Consider the following 19,314-nt stretch of genomic DNA (forward strand, 5'->3'; position numbering starts at 1 on the left):
TCCAGCAAGGTGCATGGCTGTTTCTGTACTGCAGGAGACAAGCACTGTCTGAGGCCACCATTGTGAAACACAGAGCAGCGGGCATGGTTGTGGTGCATCTAGTTCCTGGCTCTTTGCAGATTGAGCCAACTTAGCCAGACACAACTGGGTCCATGTATACTCAAGTCTTGGAAGCCACAAGCCATTTAAAGAGCTGTTTCTCCCCAAGTTCAAACCTGTACTTAAATTGGCAATATTTCTGCTGGCAAGCTGCAAGTCTGCTTGCTGCTGTCCCAAGCACTTGTGTCACATACAGTGCAAAGGCAGATTAGATGCCAAAAAGAGCAGTAAGTAGTATTGCAGAGGTCCTGGTTTCAATGCTGTGGTTCTGCCAGTGAAGGTGAATCAGTTAGAATCGTTTTATGCTGCTTGGGAAAAACCTGGGTTACAATCTCCTGCTTCTGGGTTTGCCAAGTCAAACTGGTTAGATGACAGAATCAATCCCAGAAGAGATGGGCAAGTGTTGCTTTGTTCATAGAGAAGCTGCCTTGTCTCAGTGTTGGAAGGCACTGGAATTGAACATGAGCTGGCTGAACATGAGCCAGCAGTGTGCCCAGGTGGCCAAGAAGGCCAATGGCATCCTGGCCTGGATCAGGAACAGTGTGGCCAGCAGGAGCAGGGAGGTCATTCTGCCCCTGTACTCAGCACTGGTTAGGCCACACTTTGAGTCCTGTGTCCAGTTCTGGGCCCCTCAGGTTAGGAAGGAGGTTGAGTTGCTGGAAGGTGTCCAGAGAAGGGCAACAAAGCTGGGGAGGGGTCTGGAGCACATCTCTGTGAGGAGAGGCTGAGGGAGCTGGGATTGCTTAGCCTGGAGAAGAGGAGGCTCAGGGGAGACCTCATTGCTGTCTCCAACTCCCTGAAGGGAGGTTGTAGCCAGGTGGGGGTTGGTCTCTTCTCCCAGGCAACCAGCACCAGAACAAGACGACACAGTCTCAAGCTGTGCCAGGGCAGGTTTAGGCTCAAGGTGAGGAGAAAGTTCTTCACTGAGAGAGTCATTTGTCATTGGAATCTGCTGCCTAGGGAGGTGGTGGAGTCATCATCCCTGGAGGTGTTCAAGAGGGGATTGGATGTGGCACTTGGTGCCATGGTTTACTTAGTCATGAGGTGTTGGGTGACAGGTTGGTCTTGATGATCTTTGAGGTCTTTTCCAACCTTATTGATTCTATGATTGAAGCTGGGAGAGTAAAGACTGAGCTTGACTGAAGCAAAGTGAAAAGGCAGGAAATAGAATGGAGTAGAGTTAACCAGGTTGGAAAAGACCTTTGAGATCATCAAGTCCAGCCTATCACCCAACACCATCTAATCAACTAAACCATGGCACCAAGTGCCTCATCCACACTCTTCCTATACACCTCTAGGGATGGTGACTCCACCACCTCCCTGGGGCAACACATTTGAGGCAGTTGAAAGGCAAATTAAAATTGGTTTTGGACTTATCTGGATAATGGCAAAATTGACAAAGGCCTTGAATCCTAGCAGTGCATGATCCACATGGCCAGGGGAGATGCAGTGAGAGAACTGGGTGTGCACAGGAGGCCAGTAATGCCTCCTCTATAGCATCCTCCAAAGCTTGCATGGCTGCTTTTTCTCAGTGCTGTGGATTGCTCTCCTGGCACACAGGGCACAAATTGGAGAGGCTCAGGGCAGGTTGAAAGTTCATGTTTTTTCCTGAGTGCCTGTGTGGAAAGCTCTCTTGCTGCCCAGTTTCCAGCAGAAGAGGAAATAACTTTTATTTTTCTTTTCTGGTTCATCAGCAGATGCTAAATTTAGCTGCTGGGAAATGTGCAGCAAGCTATCTGCAGACACTGCTGGGTGTCCTTCTGGGCAGCCTCTAGAAACTTCAGCTAATGGCTCCAGTTAACTACTTCTCCTCACTTAGTTATGAAAGCATATTGTTCCACTGTGCCCAGCAGTTCATCTTGAGTGTTAGCAGAGATGCTGAGGTGCATGCTACAACTCAGGAGATATCCTACTCTTGCCTTTTTTTTTGCATGGCTGCAAATAGTTTAGATTGGGCTGGTGTGGTAGTGAGAAAGGTTCAATTCTTCCCCCCACACACAAACCACAGCTGGTCAGAATGTATGTATAGGTTATTCCCTCATCTTACATCACAATCCAACCCCCCTGGAAACTGGTGAGAGACCTGCTGTACCCACAGCAGTTTCTCTGTAGACAGCATAATAGAGTAGAATAGAATTAACCAGGTTGGCAAAGACCTTTGAGATCATAGAGTCCAGCCTATCACCCAACACCATCTCATCAGCTAAACCATGGCACCAAGTGCCTCATCCAGGCTCTTCCTAAACACCTCCAGTGATGGTGACTCCACCACCTCCCTGGGCAGCCCATTCCAATGGCCAATCTCTCTTGCTGTGAAGAATTTCTTCCTAACATCCAGCCTAAACCTCCCCTGGGACAGCTTGAGACTGTGTCCTCTTGTTCTGGTGCTGCTTGCCTGGGAGAAGAGACCAACCCCCACCTGGCTACAACCTCCCTTCAGGGAGTTGGAGAGGGCAAGAAGGTCACCCCTGAGTCTCCTCTTCTCCAGGCTAAGCAACCCCAGCTCCCTCAGCCTCTCCTCACAGGGCTGTGCTCCAGACCCCTCCCCAGCTTTGTTGCCCTTCTCTGGACACATTCAAGTGTCTCAATATCTTCCTTAAATTGAGAGCCCCAAAACTGGACACAGGACTCAAGGTGTGGCCTGACCAGTGCTGAGTACAGGGGCAGAATGACCTCCCTGCTCCTGCTGGCCACACTGTTCCTGATGCAGGCCAGGATGCCATTGGCCTTCTTGGCCCCCTGGGCACACTGCAGGCTCATGTTCAGCCTACCATCAACCAGCACCCCCAGGTCCCTCTCTGCCTGGCTGCTCTCCAGCCACTCTGACCCCAGCCTGTAGCACTGCATGGGGTTGCTGTGGCCAATGTGCAGAACCTGGCACTTGGATGTGTTCAATCTCCTGCCCTTGGACTCTGCCCATCTCTCCAGCCTGTCGAGGTCCCTCTGCAGAGCCTCTCTACCCTCCAGCAGATCAACTCCTGCCCCCAGCTTGGTGTTGTCCACAAATTTACTGATGCTGGACTCAATGCCCTCATCCAGATCATCAATAGAGATCTTGACCAGGAAATGTACAGCTGTATGTTGTATCTTGACAACTGTATCTTGAAAGGGTTTTTTTGAGGCTTAGCACGCAGTGAGGATTCAAGTGAGGTTCAGCTGCTTTTGTCAAGGGCTTTATTCTCTGCAGCTTTTCTGTTAATGTTGGATTGAGAGACTATATGAAACTGGCACTGCTTGCTGGTTTTGTTCTGGCCTTCACAGAGCTCTGCAAACTTGTGTGCTGTTGCTGGCCAGTGAATTGCAGGGTTTCTGCCACTGCCTTTTTCTTCTTCTTTCTTTTTTCTTTCACACAGAGGCCACTGCTGTCTGTACTGACATTAATTGGAGGGAAGGAAGGAAGGAAATAATGAAACCCTTGAAAATGACAACAAAAGTGTAGCTAAAAATACCATCTCCTTTCCTGGACTGTCACCAGCACAATATGTGGGTTTATAAAGAGTGTGCTCTGGACATACCACTGTGCTGGTGTGCCATGTAAAATCATTCACAGTTGTGGGAAATTATGAACACCACTCTGAACAGATCAGCAGTTGTTTAAGGGTCTAAACAGAGCTCCAAGTTTACATCTCTGCTCTGCATTGCTATGTGCCTAACATGAAAGGGCTGAGATTTTTGGTACCACACCCCCCAGGGATCAGTGCTGGGCCCTGTGCTCTTTAACATCTTTATTGATGATCTGGATGAGGGCATTGAGTCCAGCATCAGTAAATTTGCTGATGACACCAAGCTGGGGGCAGGAGTTGATCTGCTGGAGGGTAGAGAGGCTCTGCAGAGGGACCTCGACAGGCTGGGCAGATGGGCAGAGGCCAGGGGCAGGAGATTGAACACATCCAAGTGCCAGGTTCTGCACATTGGCCACAGCAATCCCATGCAGTGCCACAGGCTGGGGTCAGAGTGGCTGAGAGTACCCAGGTAGAGAGGGACCTGGGGGTACTGGTTGACAGCCAGCTGAACATGAGCCTGCAGTGTGCCCAGGTGGCCAAGAAGGCCAATAGCATCCTGGCCTGTATCAGGAACAGTGTGGCCAGCAGGAGCAGGGAAATCATTGTGCCCTGTACACTGCACTGGTTAGGCCACACCTTGAGTCCTGTGTCCAGTTCTGGGCCCCTCAGTTTAGGAAGGAGGTTGACTTGCGGGAAGGTGTCCAGAGAAGGGCAACAAAGCTGGGGAGGGGTTTGGAATACAGCCCTGTGAGGAGAGGCTGAGGGAGCTGGGGTTGCTTAGTCTGGAGAAGAGGAGACTTAGGGGTGACCTTCTTGCCCTCTACAACTCCCTGAAGGGAGGTTGTAGCCAGGCAGAGGTTGGTTTCTTCTCCCAGGCAACCAGCACCAGAACAAGAGGACACAGTCTCAGGCTGGGCCAGGGGAGGTTTAGACTGGAGGTGAGGAGGAAGTTTTACACAGAGAGAGTGATTGCCCATTGGAATGGGCTGCCTGGGGAGGTGGTGGAGTCACCATCACTGGAGGTGTTCAGGAGGAGACTTGATGGGGTGCTTGGTGCCATGGGTTAGTTGTTTAGGTGGGTTGGATTGGTTGATGGGTTGGACATCATGACCTTGAAGGTCTCTTCCAACCTGGTTTATTCTGTGTAATTCTATCATCTGTGTAAAGCTTCTTCCCTTCTGCTCTGCTTCCCCCACCTCTCTTCTCTTCTTTTTTTCCCTGACTCTGCAGCAGTGGTCTGGATTATGGGCACAGGCAAGGAGATGTCTTCTCAGATCACTTCTCCACAGTTTCTCCTGAGCTGTTATTAGTCTGTCTTTTTCCAGCCTACAATTACTGTTGCATACAAAGTACCCTGCTGCCGTGCGCTCGCTGTGTGAGTTGTGGCTGCAACGTTCAGCGCTGTGTCATGACTTCCTGCCTCAATTTTCCATGTTGGCTGGAAAGCTTTTCTAGGATGCTGTATATAGTCAGGCATTAGGCATGTGACTGGCTGGCAGACTGCTAATTATGTATGTTCCTCTGGGTGGCAAAGCACTGTGCTCTCCTGTACTGTCAGCACACCAAGGGGAAGAAGCCATTGTCAGTTTAGGTCCCCCTGTGCCATTGCCTTGTGCAGTGAGGAGCAGTCACACCATGGGCTTGGTTCTTAGGCTTTGCCCAAGTTTTCCTTGTGGAGGTTGGGAAGCTGCACTCCCATTCTGTTGGGGTCACTAAACAAGCACCAGCAGGGAACTTGCTGAAGCGCTCTTGGAGTATCTTCAGTCTTGCTGGGTGGCCAAGCATGTTAGTTTTGCTTTCTGGAAATGTTTCTCCCCTCTGTTTGCATGCACCATGGAGTGTTGTGCTTGAGCTCACTGCCTGAAGCTCTGACTTGGGAGCAATGGCTTTGCTAGGTTTGGCCTTCTCACAAACACATGCACACTAGGCCTGAGCAGGCAGTGTAGTACAGAGTGGCTATCAGTATAGAATAGAATAGAATTAACCAGGTTGGAAAAGACCCTGTGGATCGTAAAGCCCAGGCAATGATCCTGTTCTGCAAAGTTCACCCCTAAGCTGTATTCCCAGGCACCACATCTAAACAAGTTTTAAACACATGGGTTGGAATGTGCTGCCCAGGGAGGTGGTGGAGTCCCCATCCCTGGAGATGTTCAAGAGGGGATTGGATGTGGCACTTGGTGCCATGGTCTAGTCATGAGGTCTGTGGTGACAGGTTGGACTTGATGATCCTCGAGGTCTCTTCCAACCTTAGTGATACTGTGATACATCCAGGGTTGGTGACTCAAAGCACTGCCCTGGGCAGCCTATTCCAATGCTTGACCACTCTTTCTGTTGGAAAAAAGTTCCTAAGATCCAGTCTAAACCTACACAGTTGCAGCCCTTCCCTCTTGTTCTGTTGCTAATTCCCTGGTATTGGTAGAGAGTGATGAGCTCCCTCCTCAGCCTCCTCTTTTTCCAACTAAACAGCCCCAGCTCCTTCAGCTGCTCTCCATAACATTTATTCTCCAGGCCCTTCACCAGCTTCATTGCTGGGTACAAGGGGACAATCACCTCCCAACTCTTGCAAGCATGAGGGATATTAGAAACCTCTGGCCATGATATTAAAAGACAAAGCAGTCCTGGAACTGGAGCGTGTCCAGAGAAGGGCAACAAAGTTGGTGAGGGGCTTGGAACACAGCCCTGTGAGGAGAGGCTGAGGGAGCTGGGGTTGCTTAGCCTGGAGAAGAGGAGGCTCAGGGGAGACCTTATTGCTCTCTACAACTACCTGAAGGGAGGTTGTAGACAGGTGGTGGTTGGTCTCTTCTCCCAGGCAACCAGCACCAGAACAAGAGGACACAGTCTCAAGCTGTGCCAGGGGAGGTTTAGGCTGGAGGTTAGGAGGAAGTTTTACACAGAGTGATTGGCCATTGGAATGTGCTGCCTGAGGAGGTGGTGGAGTCACCATCACTGGAGGTGTTCAGGAGGAGACTTGATGGGGTGCTTGGTGCCATGGTTTAGTTGATTAGGTGGTGTCGGATGATAGGCTGGACTTGATGATCTTGAAGGTCTCTTCCAACCTGGTTTGGTTTATTCTATTCTAGATACCTGTGATAGCATTTCCAAAAGCATAGGAATACACTGAAGGTACATTTCAAACCATTTAAAGTAAGTCTGCATTGCAACCAGTTTATCTGCATCCCAGAAACTGGGCAAAGCAGGCTGCCCTGCCTCAAGGCTGCTCCTTCCATCTCTTGAACCGTTCCCTGGCTTCCTGGCTCTGCTCCAAGACAGATGAGCAGAACAAAGCTCCCCTGTAAGGCAGAAGAGTCCCAAGGGCAGGCAGAACACCAGGGAAGTCTTCAGCACTTCAGACATGAGTGCAAGTGCTGCCATTAATCAAGACATCACTGCACACAATGTTTTAGGTGCACTGAATTGTAGAGGTTGAAACATCAAAGGAATTGTGAACGTATTTCGCAGTGCCTGTAGGTCTGACTTCCTCTGGCCTGCAGTGCTTGGATACCCCTCTGAGTTTGGTCAGTAATGGTGTCTTTCTTTCCTTCAGTCCAGAAAAAGCAGAATTCATGAAGGACTGTGAGAGTTCATACTCCAGCTGGAAGTTTTCTGGAGGTTTTCGTACATGGGTCAAGATGTCCTTGGTGAAAACCAAAGAAGAAGATGGTAGTGAGACCGTTGAGTTCAAACAAGAGGTAAAGAAAACCCCAACAAAACCCAACAAAAAAGGTACTCAGGAAGAGGGTTTGGGTACCTCTCAAGTTTATTTAGAACTAGTTAATGCCATGGTAATAACCACCCACAGAATCAGTTCTTGGGGCCAACGGCAGCATGAGCTGGACGAAGGGTAAGTGGGTGGGCTGGTTAAGTGAAACATCAGGAGCTTGGGTTTGTTCATGCTGCTTGCACTGAGGCTTTCCAAATGGCTTTCCAAACCCATCTGGGCATGGTCCTGGGCAACCTAATCTGGGTGTCTCTGCTTCAGCAGGGGGGAGTTGGACCAGAGCATCTCCAGAAGTTGCTTCCCACCCCCATCATTCTGTGATTCTATTACTCTTTGTGACCCTCCAAAGCTGAGGCTCTGTGGCCCTCCAAAGCTGAGGCTCTGTGGCTCTCCGAAGCTGAGGCTCTGTGGCCCCTCCGAAGCTGAGGCTCTGTGGCCCCTCCGAAGCTGAGGCTCTGTGACCCTCCGAAGCTGAGGCTCTGTGGCCCCTCCGAAGCTGAGGCTCTGTGGCCCCTCCGAAGCTGAGGCTCTGTGGCCCCTCCGAAGCTGAGGCTCTGTGGCCCCTCTGAAGCTGAGGCTCGGTGGCCCCCCTGAAGCTGAGGCTCTGTGGCCCCTCCGAAGCTAAGGCTCTGTGACCCTCCGAAGCTGAGGCTCTGTGGCCCCTCCGAAGCTGAGGCTCTGTGGCCCCTCTGAAGCTGAGGCTCGGTGGCCCCCCTGAAGCTGAGGCTCTGTGGCCCCTCCGAAGCTAAGGCTCTGTGGCCCCCCTGAAGCTGAGGCTCTGTGGCCCCCCTGAAGCTGAGGCTCTGTGGCCCCCCTGAAGCTGAGGCTCTGTGGCCCCCCTGAAGCTGAGGCTCGGTGGCCCCCCTGAAGCTGAGGCTCTGCGGCCCCTCCGAAGCTAAGGCTCTGCGGCCCCTCCAAAGCTGAGGCTCGGTGACCCCCCTGAAGCTGAGGCTCTGTGGCCCCTCCGAAGCTAAGGCTCTGTGGCCCCCCTGAAGCTGAGGCTCGGTGGCCCCCCTGAAGCTGAGGCTCTGTGGCCCCTCCGAAGCTGAGGCTCGGTGGCCCCTCCGAAGCTAAGGCTCTGTGGCCCCCCTGAAGCTGAGGCTCTGTGGCCCCCCTGAAGCTGAGGCTCGGTGGCCCCCCTGAAGCTGAGGCTCTGTGGCCCCTCCGAAGCTAAGGCTCTGTGGCCCCTCTGAAGCTGAGGCTCTGTGGCCCTCTGAAGCTGAGGCTCTGTGGCCCCTCTGAAGCTGAGGCTCTGTGACCCTCCGAAGCTGAGGCTCTGTGACCCTCCAAAGCTGAGGCTCGGTGGCCCCCCTGAAGCTGAGGCTCTGTGACCCTCCGAAGCTGAGGCTCTGTGGCCCCTCCGAAGCTGAGGCTCTGTGGCCCCTCCGAAGCTGAGGCTCTGTGGCCCCTCCGAAGCTGAGGCTCTGTGGCCCCTCCGAAGCTGAGGCTCTGTGGCCCCTCCGAAGCTGAGGCTCTGTGGCCCCTCCGAAGCTGAGGCTCTGTGGCCCCTCCGAAGCTGAGGCTCTGTGGCCCCTCCGAAGCTGAGGCTCTGTGGCCCCTCCGAAGCTGAGGCTCTGTGGCCCCTCCGAAGCTGAGGCTCTGTGGCCCCCCTGAAGCTGAGGCTCTGTGGCCCCTCTGAAGCTGAGGCTCTGTGACCCTCCGAAGCTAAGGCTCTGTGGCCCCCCTGAAGCTGAGGCTCTGTGGCCCCCCTGAAGCTGAGGCTCTGTGGCCCCCCTGAAGCTGAGGCTCTGTGGCCCCCCTGAAGCTGAGGCTCGGTGGCCCCTCCGAAGCTGAGGCTCGGTGGCCCCTCCGAAGCTGAGGCTCTGTGGCCCCTCCGAAGCTGAGGCTCTGTGACCCTCCGAAGCTGAGGCTCTGTGACCCTCCAAAGCTGAGGCTCGGTGGCCCCCCTGAAGCTGAGGCTCTGTGACCCTCCGAAGCTGAGGCTCTGTGGCCCCTCCGAAGCTGAGGCTCTGTGGCCCCTCCGAAGCTGAGGCTCTGTGACCCTCCGAAGCTGAGGCTCTGTGGCCCCCCTGAAGCTGAGGCTCTGTGGCCCCCCTGAAGCTGAGGCTCGGTGGCCCCTCCGAAGCTGAGGCTCGGTGGCCCCTCCGAAGCTGAGGCTCTGTGGCCCCTCCGAAGCTGAGGCTCTGTGACCCTCCGAAGCTGAGGCTCGGTGGCCCCTCCGAAGCTAAGGCTCTGTGACCCTCCGAAGCTGAGGCTCTGTGGCCCCTCTGAAGCTGAGGCTCTGTGGCCCCCCTGAAGCTGAGGCTCTGTGGCCCCTCCGAAGCTGAGGCTCTGTGGCCCCTCTGAAGCTGTGGCCACTCCAAAGTTTTGGCTGTCCAGCTACTTGAATTCTTTGTTAATGTGGAGAGATTCTGTAGCAGCATAAATGCCTTGGTGGTGCTCAGCTGTTGGTATGGCCTCGTGGCACATCTCAGGAAAACACCTCCCAGTAAGATCAGAAAGTCCAGACCTTGGATGTGTTGTAAGTGCCAGCTGTGGTCAGAGCTAAGGGTCTGAAGAGAGCACCACAGAATAGCAACAGAACTACCTTTAGTTCAGGCTGGGGAGCAGCTGTTTAAGGAACTGTCAGAATGATAGCTGGCATTGGAAAGAGGTCTGGTTTAGGTTACCCCAAGGGCTGATGTTAGGATGAAGAGGTCTTGCATCCTTTGTAGCTTTCTCATGTCTGCTTTTTGTTTAGGATTGGGATTTTCAGCTGCTGAGTCCCCTTAGAAACACGGAGTAACTACCTGCATCATTTAAGACTAGGGAATATGCAGGTGGAAGGTGCAAGCTTTGCACTAACAGACAGGAAGATTTTCTTGAGTTTATTCTCTTGCTGCCAGTGCTGGCTGAAGTGCCTCATCAGTGGTGAGGAGTGAGCATGTTGGGAGTGTTTTTCAGAGACTTTCTCTAACTCCAGTTTGTGGAGTGCAAAATGAAGCAGAATGTTAATTTCTCCTACCTTTAGTCCTCACAGTTAGGGCATTATGTGGCAAAGCCTTAACAGAGCTGTGTCTGTGAGGTGGGTAGCCTTCCTGCTCCACTGGAGGAGGAGGACAGGAGGTAAATCTGAGTCCTGCAAGTCCCAAAGGAATGCCTTAGTGTGGAGGAAAGAATGCATCAGTCAGCTGCTGCCACGTAAAGTGCTAACAGCAGCTGTCTCTCTGTCCTTCATCACCTACAGCCCTGTCTCACTTGCCCTTTGGTACTTACCAAGTGCAGGACTCTTTAAAATCCTCCTCTGTGTGCCAAAGCCTAACAGTGTGTCAAAGTGGGACCAAAAGGCTGACTCAAGCTCACAGAGAGCTGAGCTTTTTGTGAGCATAAACATAGTGGTATCACAGTATCAGTCAGGGTTGGAAGGGACCACAAGGATCAGCCAGTTCCAACCCCCCTGCCATGGGCAGGGACACCCCACACTACATCAGCCTGGCCAGAGCCTCATCCAGCCTGGGCTTAAACACCTCCAGGGATGGGGCCTCAACCACCTCCCTGGACAACCCATTCCAGGGCTTCACAACTCTCATGGGGAAGAACTTCCTCCTCACCTCCAGCCTGAATCTCCCCACCTCCAGCTTCATTCCATTCCCCCTAGTCCTATCACTTCCTTCCTTCCACCTCCAGCCTAAACTCCCCCTGGAACAGTTTGAGACTGTGTCCTCTTGTTCTGGTGCTGGCTGCCTGGGAGAAGAGACCAACCCCCACCTGGCTACAGCCTCCCTTCAGGTAGTTGTAGACAGCAATAAGGTCACCCCTGAGCCTCCTCTTCTCCAGGCTAAGCAACCCCAGCTCCCTCAGCCTCTCCTCATAGGGTCTAACCCCTCCCCAGCCTCATTGCCCTTCTCTGGACACCTTCCAGCATCTCAACCTCCTTCCTAAACTGAGGGGCCCAGAACTGGACACAGGACTCAAGGTGTGGAGCCTGTTCTTCCAGCTAGAGGAAGGCTGAATTGGAAGTCCTCACCTGTCTGCTGTTTTCACCACCTTAGGAGCCTCTTTGATGCATGCAAGTCTCATTACACCAAAGAACATAACCTGCACCTGTGGTTTTTTTCCCCCTTCTCCCCAGACCAGCGTGGTGAACTACATTGACCAGAGAACCAAAACAAGCAGTGACCAGCTGTTTTTTGTGGTGTTTGAATGGAAAGATCCTTTCATCCAGACTGTTCAAGACGTGAGTGACACACTTGTCCCTTTTTGCCTTGTGTTCTGACCTCACATGCTTGTGATGTGTCCCTCTGTTCCAGCAAAGTGTAGCTTCTTCTCCCAGGCAACCAGCACCAGAACAAGAGGACAGAGTCTCAGGCTGTGCCAGGGGAGGTTCAGGCTGGAGGTTAGGAGGAAGTTTTACACAGAGAGAGTGATTGCCCATTGGAATGTGCTGCCTGGGGAGGTGGTGGAGTCACCATCACTGGAGGTGTTCAGGAGGAGACTTGATGGGGTGCTTGGTGCCATAGTTTAGTTGGTTGGGTGGTATTGGATAATAGGTTGGACTCGATGATCTTGAAGGTCTGTTCCAACATGGTCTGGTCTGGTCTGATCTCTGCTCTGCTCTGCTCTCCCAACCTCTCCCAACCTCTCCCAACCTCTCCCAACCTCTCCCAACCTCTCCCAACCTCTCCCAACCTCTCCCAACCTCTCCCAACCTCTCCCAACCTCTCCCAACCTCTCCCAACCTCTCCCAACCTCTCCCAACCTCTCCCAACCTCTCCCAACCTCTCCCAACCTCTCCCAACCTCCTATTCTATTCTATTCTCCTCTCCCCAGGTCAGACCTTCTAGCTTAAATAACTGTGCTTAGATAAACTGATTTAATGATTTTTCTGAGTGGGCAAGAAAGCTAGGCTTAAATCAGAACAATAGCAACAGCCCACTGGATTTGTTAATCTGTTATTAGAACAGGATTTGGTGCTGCACTCAAATGCACTAAAAGCACTTGAAAACTTAGCTCACCCTGCTGCAGCTAGAGGTGTATGGTGTGCCATAGAAGCCCATGAGCAGTCCCAGGAATGCTTACAGGGTGTGCACTGCAGGGGTGTGTGCCTTACAGGATTAGAATCAATAAGGTTGGAAAAGACCTCAGAGATCAAGTCCAACCTGTCACCCAACACCTCATGACAACTAAACCATGGCACCAAGTGCCATGTCCAATACCTTTTTGAACACCTCCAGGGACAGCGACTCTACCACCCCCCTGGGCAGCACATTCCAATGGCTAACAACTCTCTCTGTGAAGAACTTCCTCCTCACCTCAAGCCTAAACTTCCCCTGGCACAGCTTGAGACTGTGTCCTCTTGTTCTGGTGCTGGCTGCTTGGGAGAAGAGACCAACCCCCACCTGGCTACAGCCTCCCTTCAGGGAGTTGGAGAGAGCAATAAGGTCTCCCCTGAGCCTCCTGTTCTCCAGGCTAAGCAACCCCAGCTGCCTCAGCCTCTCCTCCTTGAGCAGGTGAGCTTGTTTTCCTAGTGTTCTAGGGCAGCTGCCTTTGTCCTCCCCAGAAAAATGAAGGCTGGTAAAGCTTGCAGAGAGCACCTGTTTAAATTCCTGCATTTAACATGGCCCTGCCCACCCAAGTGCATCATCAGCACCATCCCCACAGTTCTTTTCTCACCCAAAACCAGTGTGTGAATGCAGACCCTGCAGGGCAGGGCAGGGCAGGGTCCTGCTGTCCTGTCTATGCTGGGGCCAGACACCCTCTTTCAAGTGCAGGCACCTCCTTGGTGCCTCGAAAGCCCAGTCCTGTGCCTTGCACATCTGGCTCCCCTCTGCCAGATAGAGTTCACCCCCTGATCCCATAGATTGGGGTTTGTTTCCACTTGCAGAAGAGGCCACAGGTCATGGGCACTGTCAAAGCTGCACTGCTGCTTTCAGGAGGCTGAACAAGTAGGGAAAGCCAGGCTTGAGTTGGTGAGCAAGTGAGGATGCACTCATGTTGTCAGAGCTGCAGCCTTCATGGCAAAGCCCAAAGCTGTGTGCTACTTTTGCTGCCTAAGCCTAGCTGTGCTTGCTTCATTTGAGAGCCCAGCAGTCATCCCTGTGCCTAGAGGTGCAAGGAGAATTGCCAACGACAAATAAATGTCACTGCTCTTAAACCAAAGGTAGCTAAAAATAGGAACACAAAATACTTCTTGAGGAGATCTGCAGAAGCAGTTGCTGCTGTCAAAGTGTGGTTTAGCATTCCCAACCTGTCCTCTTAATGCTTTCCAGTAGTATCATAGTATCAGTCAGGGTTGGAAGGGACTACAAGGATCATCTAGTTCCAACCCCCCTGCCATGGGCAGGGACACCCCACACTACATCAGGCTGGCCAGAGCCTCATCCAGCCTGGGCTTAAACACCTCCAGGGACAGGGCCTCAACCACCTCCCTGGACAACCCATTCCAGGGCTTCACCACTCTCATGGGGAAGAACTGAATCTCTGAATCCAGCCTGAATCTCCCCACCTCCAGCTTCATTCCATTCCCCCTAGTCCTATCACTACCTGAGATCCTGAGCAGTCCCTCCCCAGCCTTCCTGTAGCCCCCTTCAGATACTGGAAGGCCACAATGAGGTCACCTGGGAGCCTTCTCTTCTCCAGACTGAACAGCCCCAACTCCTTCAGTCTGTCCTCATAGGAGAGGTGCTCCAGCCCTCTGCTCATCCTCGTGGCCCTTCTCTGGACAGCTTCCAGCACCTCCAGATCCCCCTTGGAATAGGGGCTCCAGACCTGGAGGCAGTACTCCAGGTGGGGTCTCAGCAGAGCTGAGCAGAGGGGGAGAATCACCTCCCTTGCCCTTCTGGCCACACTTCTCCTGATGCAGCCCAGGAGCTGATTGGCTTTGTGGGCTGCAAGTGCACACTGAGAGCTCCTGTTGAGCTTCTCCTCCCCCAGCACTCCCAAGTCTCTCTCCTCAGGGCTGCTTTCCAGCCAGTCCCTGCCCAGCCTGGATTTGTGCCTGGGATTGCCTCCGCCCAGCTGCAGGACCCTGCCCTTGGTCTTGTTGAACCTCCTGAGGTTGGCTTGTGCCCACCTCTCCAGCCTGTCCAGGTCCCTCTGGATGGCCTCCCTTCCCTCCAGCTGTCTGCTGCACCACACAGCTTGGTGTCATCAGCAAACCTGTAGTTGGTGCTTTGAACTTTGGCTTCTTGAAGGTCTTTAGTGTGACTGCTTGGTTTTGTGACTCTTTATAGATTACATTTACTCTATTATTTAATCTTAAAATAATTTAACTGTTATCTCTAAAGGCTTAAAAAAGAATAGTCTAAAATGAGTTGAGCAGCTGCTGCAGTGTGTTTTCTCTCTAATGGAAGCCATCAGCCCACCCCCAGTGCAAGGCAGCTGTGTGAAGTCACTGCAGGCCACCTATGCAGAGCAAAGGAACAGGCTGCAGTCTGGAAAGCGGGAGTTGGTGTTGAACAGGAGATTATTGCCCTCCCCCCACTCAGCATCTGTCATCTTCAATCTCTTTCAGATAATCACAGCAAACCCCTGGAACATGATTGCTCTTCTTTGTGGCATCTTTCTGGCTCTCTTTAAGGCAGCAGACTTTGCTAAGTTAAGTGTTAAGTGGATGATCAAAATCCGCAAGAGGCATCTGAAGAGGAGAAGTCAAGCCATGAACCACATCAGCTGAGACTGCCTCTGAACTGTTCCTAGCAGGAGGCATTGAGAATAACTGGAGTGAACTCCCCTCAGCCATTGGGGATGCAAACCAGGTATGGTTTCTTCAGGAAAAAAGGACAGCTGGAGGAACAGCCTCGTGAACCTCTGTCCTTTGAACTTCAGAAAGCAGCTAACTCTAGGACAACAGACTCACAAGCAAACTCATGGTTCAGCTAACAAACTCATGCTTTCCTATTCCCCATTTAACAAGCTTACCTCAGTTTGGGGGGCACCAAGGGAGGAGGAGAAAATTCACTAATGCTCAGAAAATCAGCACCAGAGTGGTGGAGTTCTCCAACAATGGACAGCAGCTGAATGCTCCTTGGAACAGGTGACCAAGTAACTTCTGCTTGAGCAGTGACCTGCAGCTGCTGCTACAATGAGGTTTCTTCCTTGCCAGGTTTAGTGGGAGGTAAAGCACTCAACAAAACTAACTGGCCTCCCCTCTCCACAGCATGTGTTAAACAGAATACACTGGAATGCCATTAGGTGTCTTTTTTGACTTAAAGTATATTGACTTTAACATTAAAAACTCCTTCTGTTAAGACACTGTGTACATTGTTTGGCCATGAGAGCAGGTGGGGCCAGCTGAAGCTTTGCAGGAGGTAAAACAAGACTAAGTTAACAAAAAGTCTGTTCTTGATCAATCCAACTGCAAGTGAGCTCAAGCAACTCAGTACTTGAGCATCTGAGCTGAGTTCTGTCTCAGCCTGTTGCCCTTCCCTCCAGTCTTTGCTAAGGAGGTGAAAAGGTCTTTCTTCAGCCTGGCATGATTCTGTGTTGCAGAGACTGTCTGCCCAGTCACTGTGCTGTGGTGGTGCAGTCTTTTCTTCCTTATAAGTCCTTTATGAGTCCAGCTGCCACAACCCACTGCTGAGGCATCTACAGGGTAGCAGTGCACTGCTGCTTGTTTGCTCTGAACGCTTTGTGGCAAGGGAAGGAACGTGCCAAGGCATAGTTTGCTTCTACCATCCTCTGCTAAGGAAGTGTTAATACAGTAGTAAACTAACTAAAGTACCTGTACCTGTACTCTGGGATGCTCTGCCCAGCTAGCAGTGAACGTCTGAATGACTTGAGAGTATTGAAAAGGAAATGCAGAAAGAAATTCAGGGTTCTGTGAAAAGGCTTAAGAAACAGGAAGAAAGAAGGACATGGCACTTGAAGCCATGGTTTAGTAGCCATGAGGTGTTGGGTGACAGGTTGGACTTGATGATCTCTGAGGTCTTTTCCAACCTTATTCATTCTACCTCCTCATGCTTTTGACCTTCTAAGGAGGCCTTTGTTTGAATAAAATTGACCACTTTCAGCTGCTTTCCAGAAGAAATTGAGGCACTGCACTGATCAAGGGCAGCCTTGAACAGAGTATGAGGAAAGGCTGAGGGAGCTGGAATTGTTTAGCCTGGAGAAGAAGAGGCTCAGGGGAGACCTCATTGCTGTCTATAACTACCTGAAAGGTGGTTGTAGCCAGGAAGGGGTTGGTCTCTTCTCTCTAGCAACCAGCATCAGAACAAGAAGACACAGTCTCAAGCTGTGCCAGGGGAAGTTTAGGCTGGAGGTGAGGAGAAAGTTCTTCACTGAGAGAGTCATTTGTCATTGGAATGTGCTGCCCAGGGAGGTGGTGGAGTCCCCATCCCTGGAGGTGTTCAAGAGGGGATTGGATGTGGCACTTGGTGCCATGGTCTAGTCATGAGGTCTGTGGTGACAGGTTGGACTCGATGATCCTCGAGGTCTCTTTCAACCTTAGTGATACTGTGAATAAAACAGAACAGAATAAACCAGGCTGGAAGAGACCTTCGAGATCAGGGGAGTGCTGACTCCATGGAGTACGGAAAACAAACCAGTCCCACCAAGTGCAGGCATGGAGGCAGCCCACAGGTTCTCCTCTGTCCAGACAGGAGGAGGTTACAGCTTACCCCTCACTTCCAGTTAGTGCTCTTACCTCTTCCCCAGGTCCTGTGCTGGGGCTTCAAAAACTTGCAATTTGATTGCTATAGCAAGAGGCACCTTGATCAAATCCTTCTGGGAAAGAAAAGGTTTGGTTGCATGAAGAGGTGATGTTCAGTCAACACTTCATGCTCAGTATCTCATAGTGATGGCTCTTCAGTAGGCCCAGCAGGGCCAGCATTGTCCCAGCCTCAGGTGAATGAGCTGGCACACTGCATAGCAGGTAAACAAGGTTAAACTAAAGGGGACAAGTCAAGACCAAATGCTGCAGTGTGGGAGGAACTGTTTGAGCATTGCTCCATCCCTTGGTGCTGGTGTGGTGAGGAATGGGACAGAAACTCAGGCAGGGCACAGGAGTGGGGAAAACAAAACTACCATACTTAGACAATCTCTCCCCAAGAACCCTGCTGCTTTTGCTGTGTAACAGCCTCTGCTGGTAGTACAGCATTACACTGACAGCCCATGGCAACTTGCAGCCCTTTGCCTCCCCAAGTACACTGCTGAGGGGCTGCTCTACAGGTAAGACAGAGACAGCTCAGCTTTGACTGCTCACTGTCAAAGCACCCCTCCCCAGCCAAGTGTTCCTTAATAAATGGAATTACATCAGCTGGTCACTGAATCTTACCAAAACCCAGTTCAGCAGCAGCAGCTTGCTCAGGTACTGCTACAGCCCACTGCAGTTTTTGCTCATGAGGTCAGGGAAGCTAAACTGGAAGACAACTTGGCCCCAGCTGTGGGGTAAGAGGTGTGGTCTGCCCACCCATCAAGGATGCACTCCTCTGGCAGTATTGAATGTATTCCTTTTAGTAGGTTCTGAGAGCAGTCAGTGCAGTCACCACATCTCAGCTACCTGGAGCTTTTGTTTTCCACTAGAGCAGGCCAGCAAATTCCAGCCAAGAAAGCTTTCTTTTCTATCCACCTTTATAGGAGTGATTCTCACAGCAAGAGTTGCATGGTTTGTGTGGAATGGCTCCTTACAGCTACTGGGCTGCTGCCTCCAGCCCAGGAGGGCCCAGGTGATGTTCCCCCAGCTAAAGATGGCATCACTCAGGCATTGTAGTTCCACCTGGCCCACAGCCTTGCCACATTACACTGCATATGTGACTTCCAGATGACTCCCAGTGGGCTTCCAGGGGTCAGCACCCAGTGACTTCTGCCTCTCCTAGCCCTCTGCCACAGCCCCTGCACAAGTGCCACCTTGGTGGGCAGAGCTGACGCATCGGGCAGGTCGTTCACAAGGGTCTTGATCTTTGTTGAGCCACTTCACTTTCCTTCATGTAATCATCACATTCACGAGGTGATTCTCATCTTCAGGAGAGGATTCCCACACAGCAGCACAGCTGACAATGGTTTCTCTCTCAAGTTGGGGGTTTATTTTTCTATGGGGGGGTGGGGGAAAGGCAGACTAGCTGCATGATGGCCATATGCCCCTGAGCTGCCCAAGCACACCCTTGCAGTCCCCAGTGTCTGCTGTGCAAGAAGTACCATGACAAGGAATGAATTTCCCTCCCCAGATTTGGGCAGCCACATACCAGGGCAGAGTCTTCCTTGGTCAGCTGATGATGGAGTTGTCTTACAAAACCTGTACACAGCTAGCAGCAAGGAAGTGGTTGTGATCAGCTGGAACTACTGGAAGTGTAAGCTACTTACTTCAGGCACCATTGTTCATAGAATGTTGAGGTTGGAAGGGAGCTCCAGGGATCATCAGCTCCCAGTCCCTCCTGCTAAAAGCAGGATCACCAAGGGTAGTCCACACAGGAATGCATCCAGGCAGGTCTGGAAAGTTTCCAGAGCAGGAGACTCCTCAACCTCTGTGGGGAGCCTGTTCCAGTGCTCCATCACCCTCACTGTGAAGAAGTTTCTCCTCATGTCAAGGTGAAACCTTCTGTGTTCAAGTTTGTACCTGTTATTCCTTGTGTTACTGCACAACATTGTAAAGAGAGTGGCCCCCATCCACTTGACACCCATCCCACTTCCTCTGTAAAACAATGGCTCAGAAACAATTGAAGTTAATAATGAAATTGAAACAGTAGACTCAAAAGTCTGTAGTAGAGACTCTCTCCCCCTGGAAACTGCTTGAATGATGTCAGTGAGCCAGCCAAATAGGTAACAAAAGCCCAGGCCACCTGCCTCAGCTGTTCTGATCACCACAGAGCAGAACAAAGCCTTCCATCCTACTCACCAAAAATGAAATCCCAGTGGCCTGCATCTCCTAACAATACTGCTGCTCCATGGAAAGCTACAGGTGATTAGAATAGAATAGAATAGAACCAAACCGAATAGAATCGAACCGAACCAGACTGGAAGAGACCTTCAAGATCATCATGTCCAACACCACCCAACCAACTAACCCATGGCAGCAAGCACCCCATCAAGTCTCCTCCTGAACACCTCCAGTGATGGTGA

The 19,314-nt window shown here is 51.8% G+C and overlaps 1 protein-coding gene across 5 annotated transcripts in view; it reads left to right on the forward strand.

Moving 5' to 3' along the window:
- The window catches only part of PACC1 (proton activated chloride channel 1), a 31,545-nt gene extending 15,950 nt beyond the window's left edge, over positions 1–15,595 (forward strand). For 3 of the 5 annotated variants that reach the window (XM_068168744.1, XM_068168748.1, XM_068168745.1), the window contains exons 6-8: positions 7,147–7,291; positions 11,393–11,497; positions 14,774–15,595. In XM_068168744.1, coding sequence (XP_068024845.1) covers positions 7,147–7,291; positions 11,393–11,497; positions 14,774–14,935 — 412 coding nt within the window. In that variant the 3' untranslated portion in view covers positions 14,936–15,595. The other 2 variants (XM_068168746.1, XM_068168749.1) reach the window with 2 other exon arrangements.
- The last annotated feature ends 3,719 nt before the right edge of the window (positions 15,596–19,314 follow it).

This window comes from Melanerpes formicivorus, unplaced genomic scaffold (assembly GCF_026170545.1).
Source record: "Melanerpes formicivorus ecotype bairdi unplaced genomic scaffold, bMelFor1.0.p_v2 SCAF_157, whole genome shotgun sequence".
Taxonomy (NCBI): domain Eukaryota; kingdom Metazoa; phylum Chordata; class Aves; order Piciformes; family Picidae; genus Melanerpes; species Melanerpes formicivorus.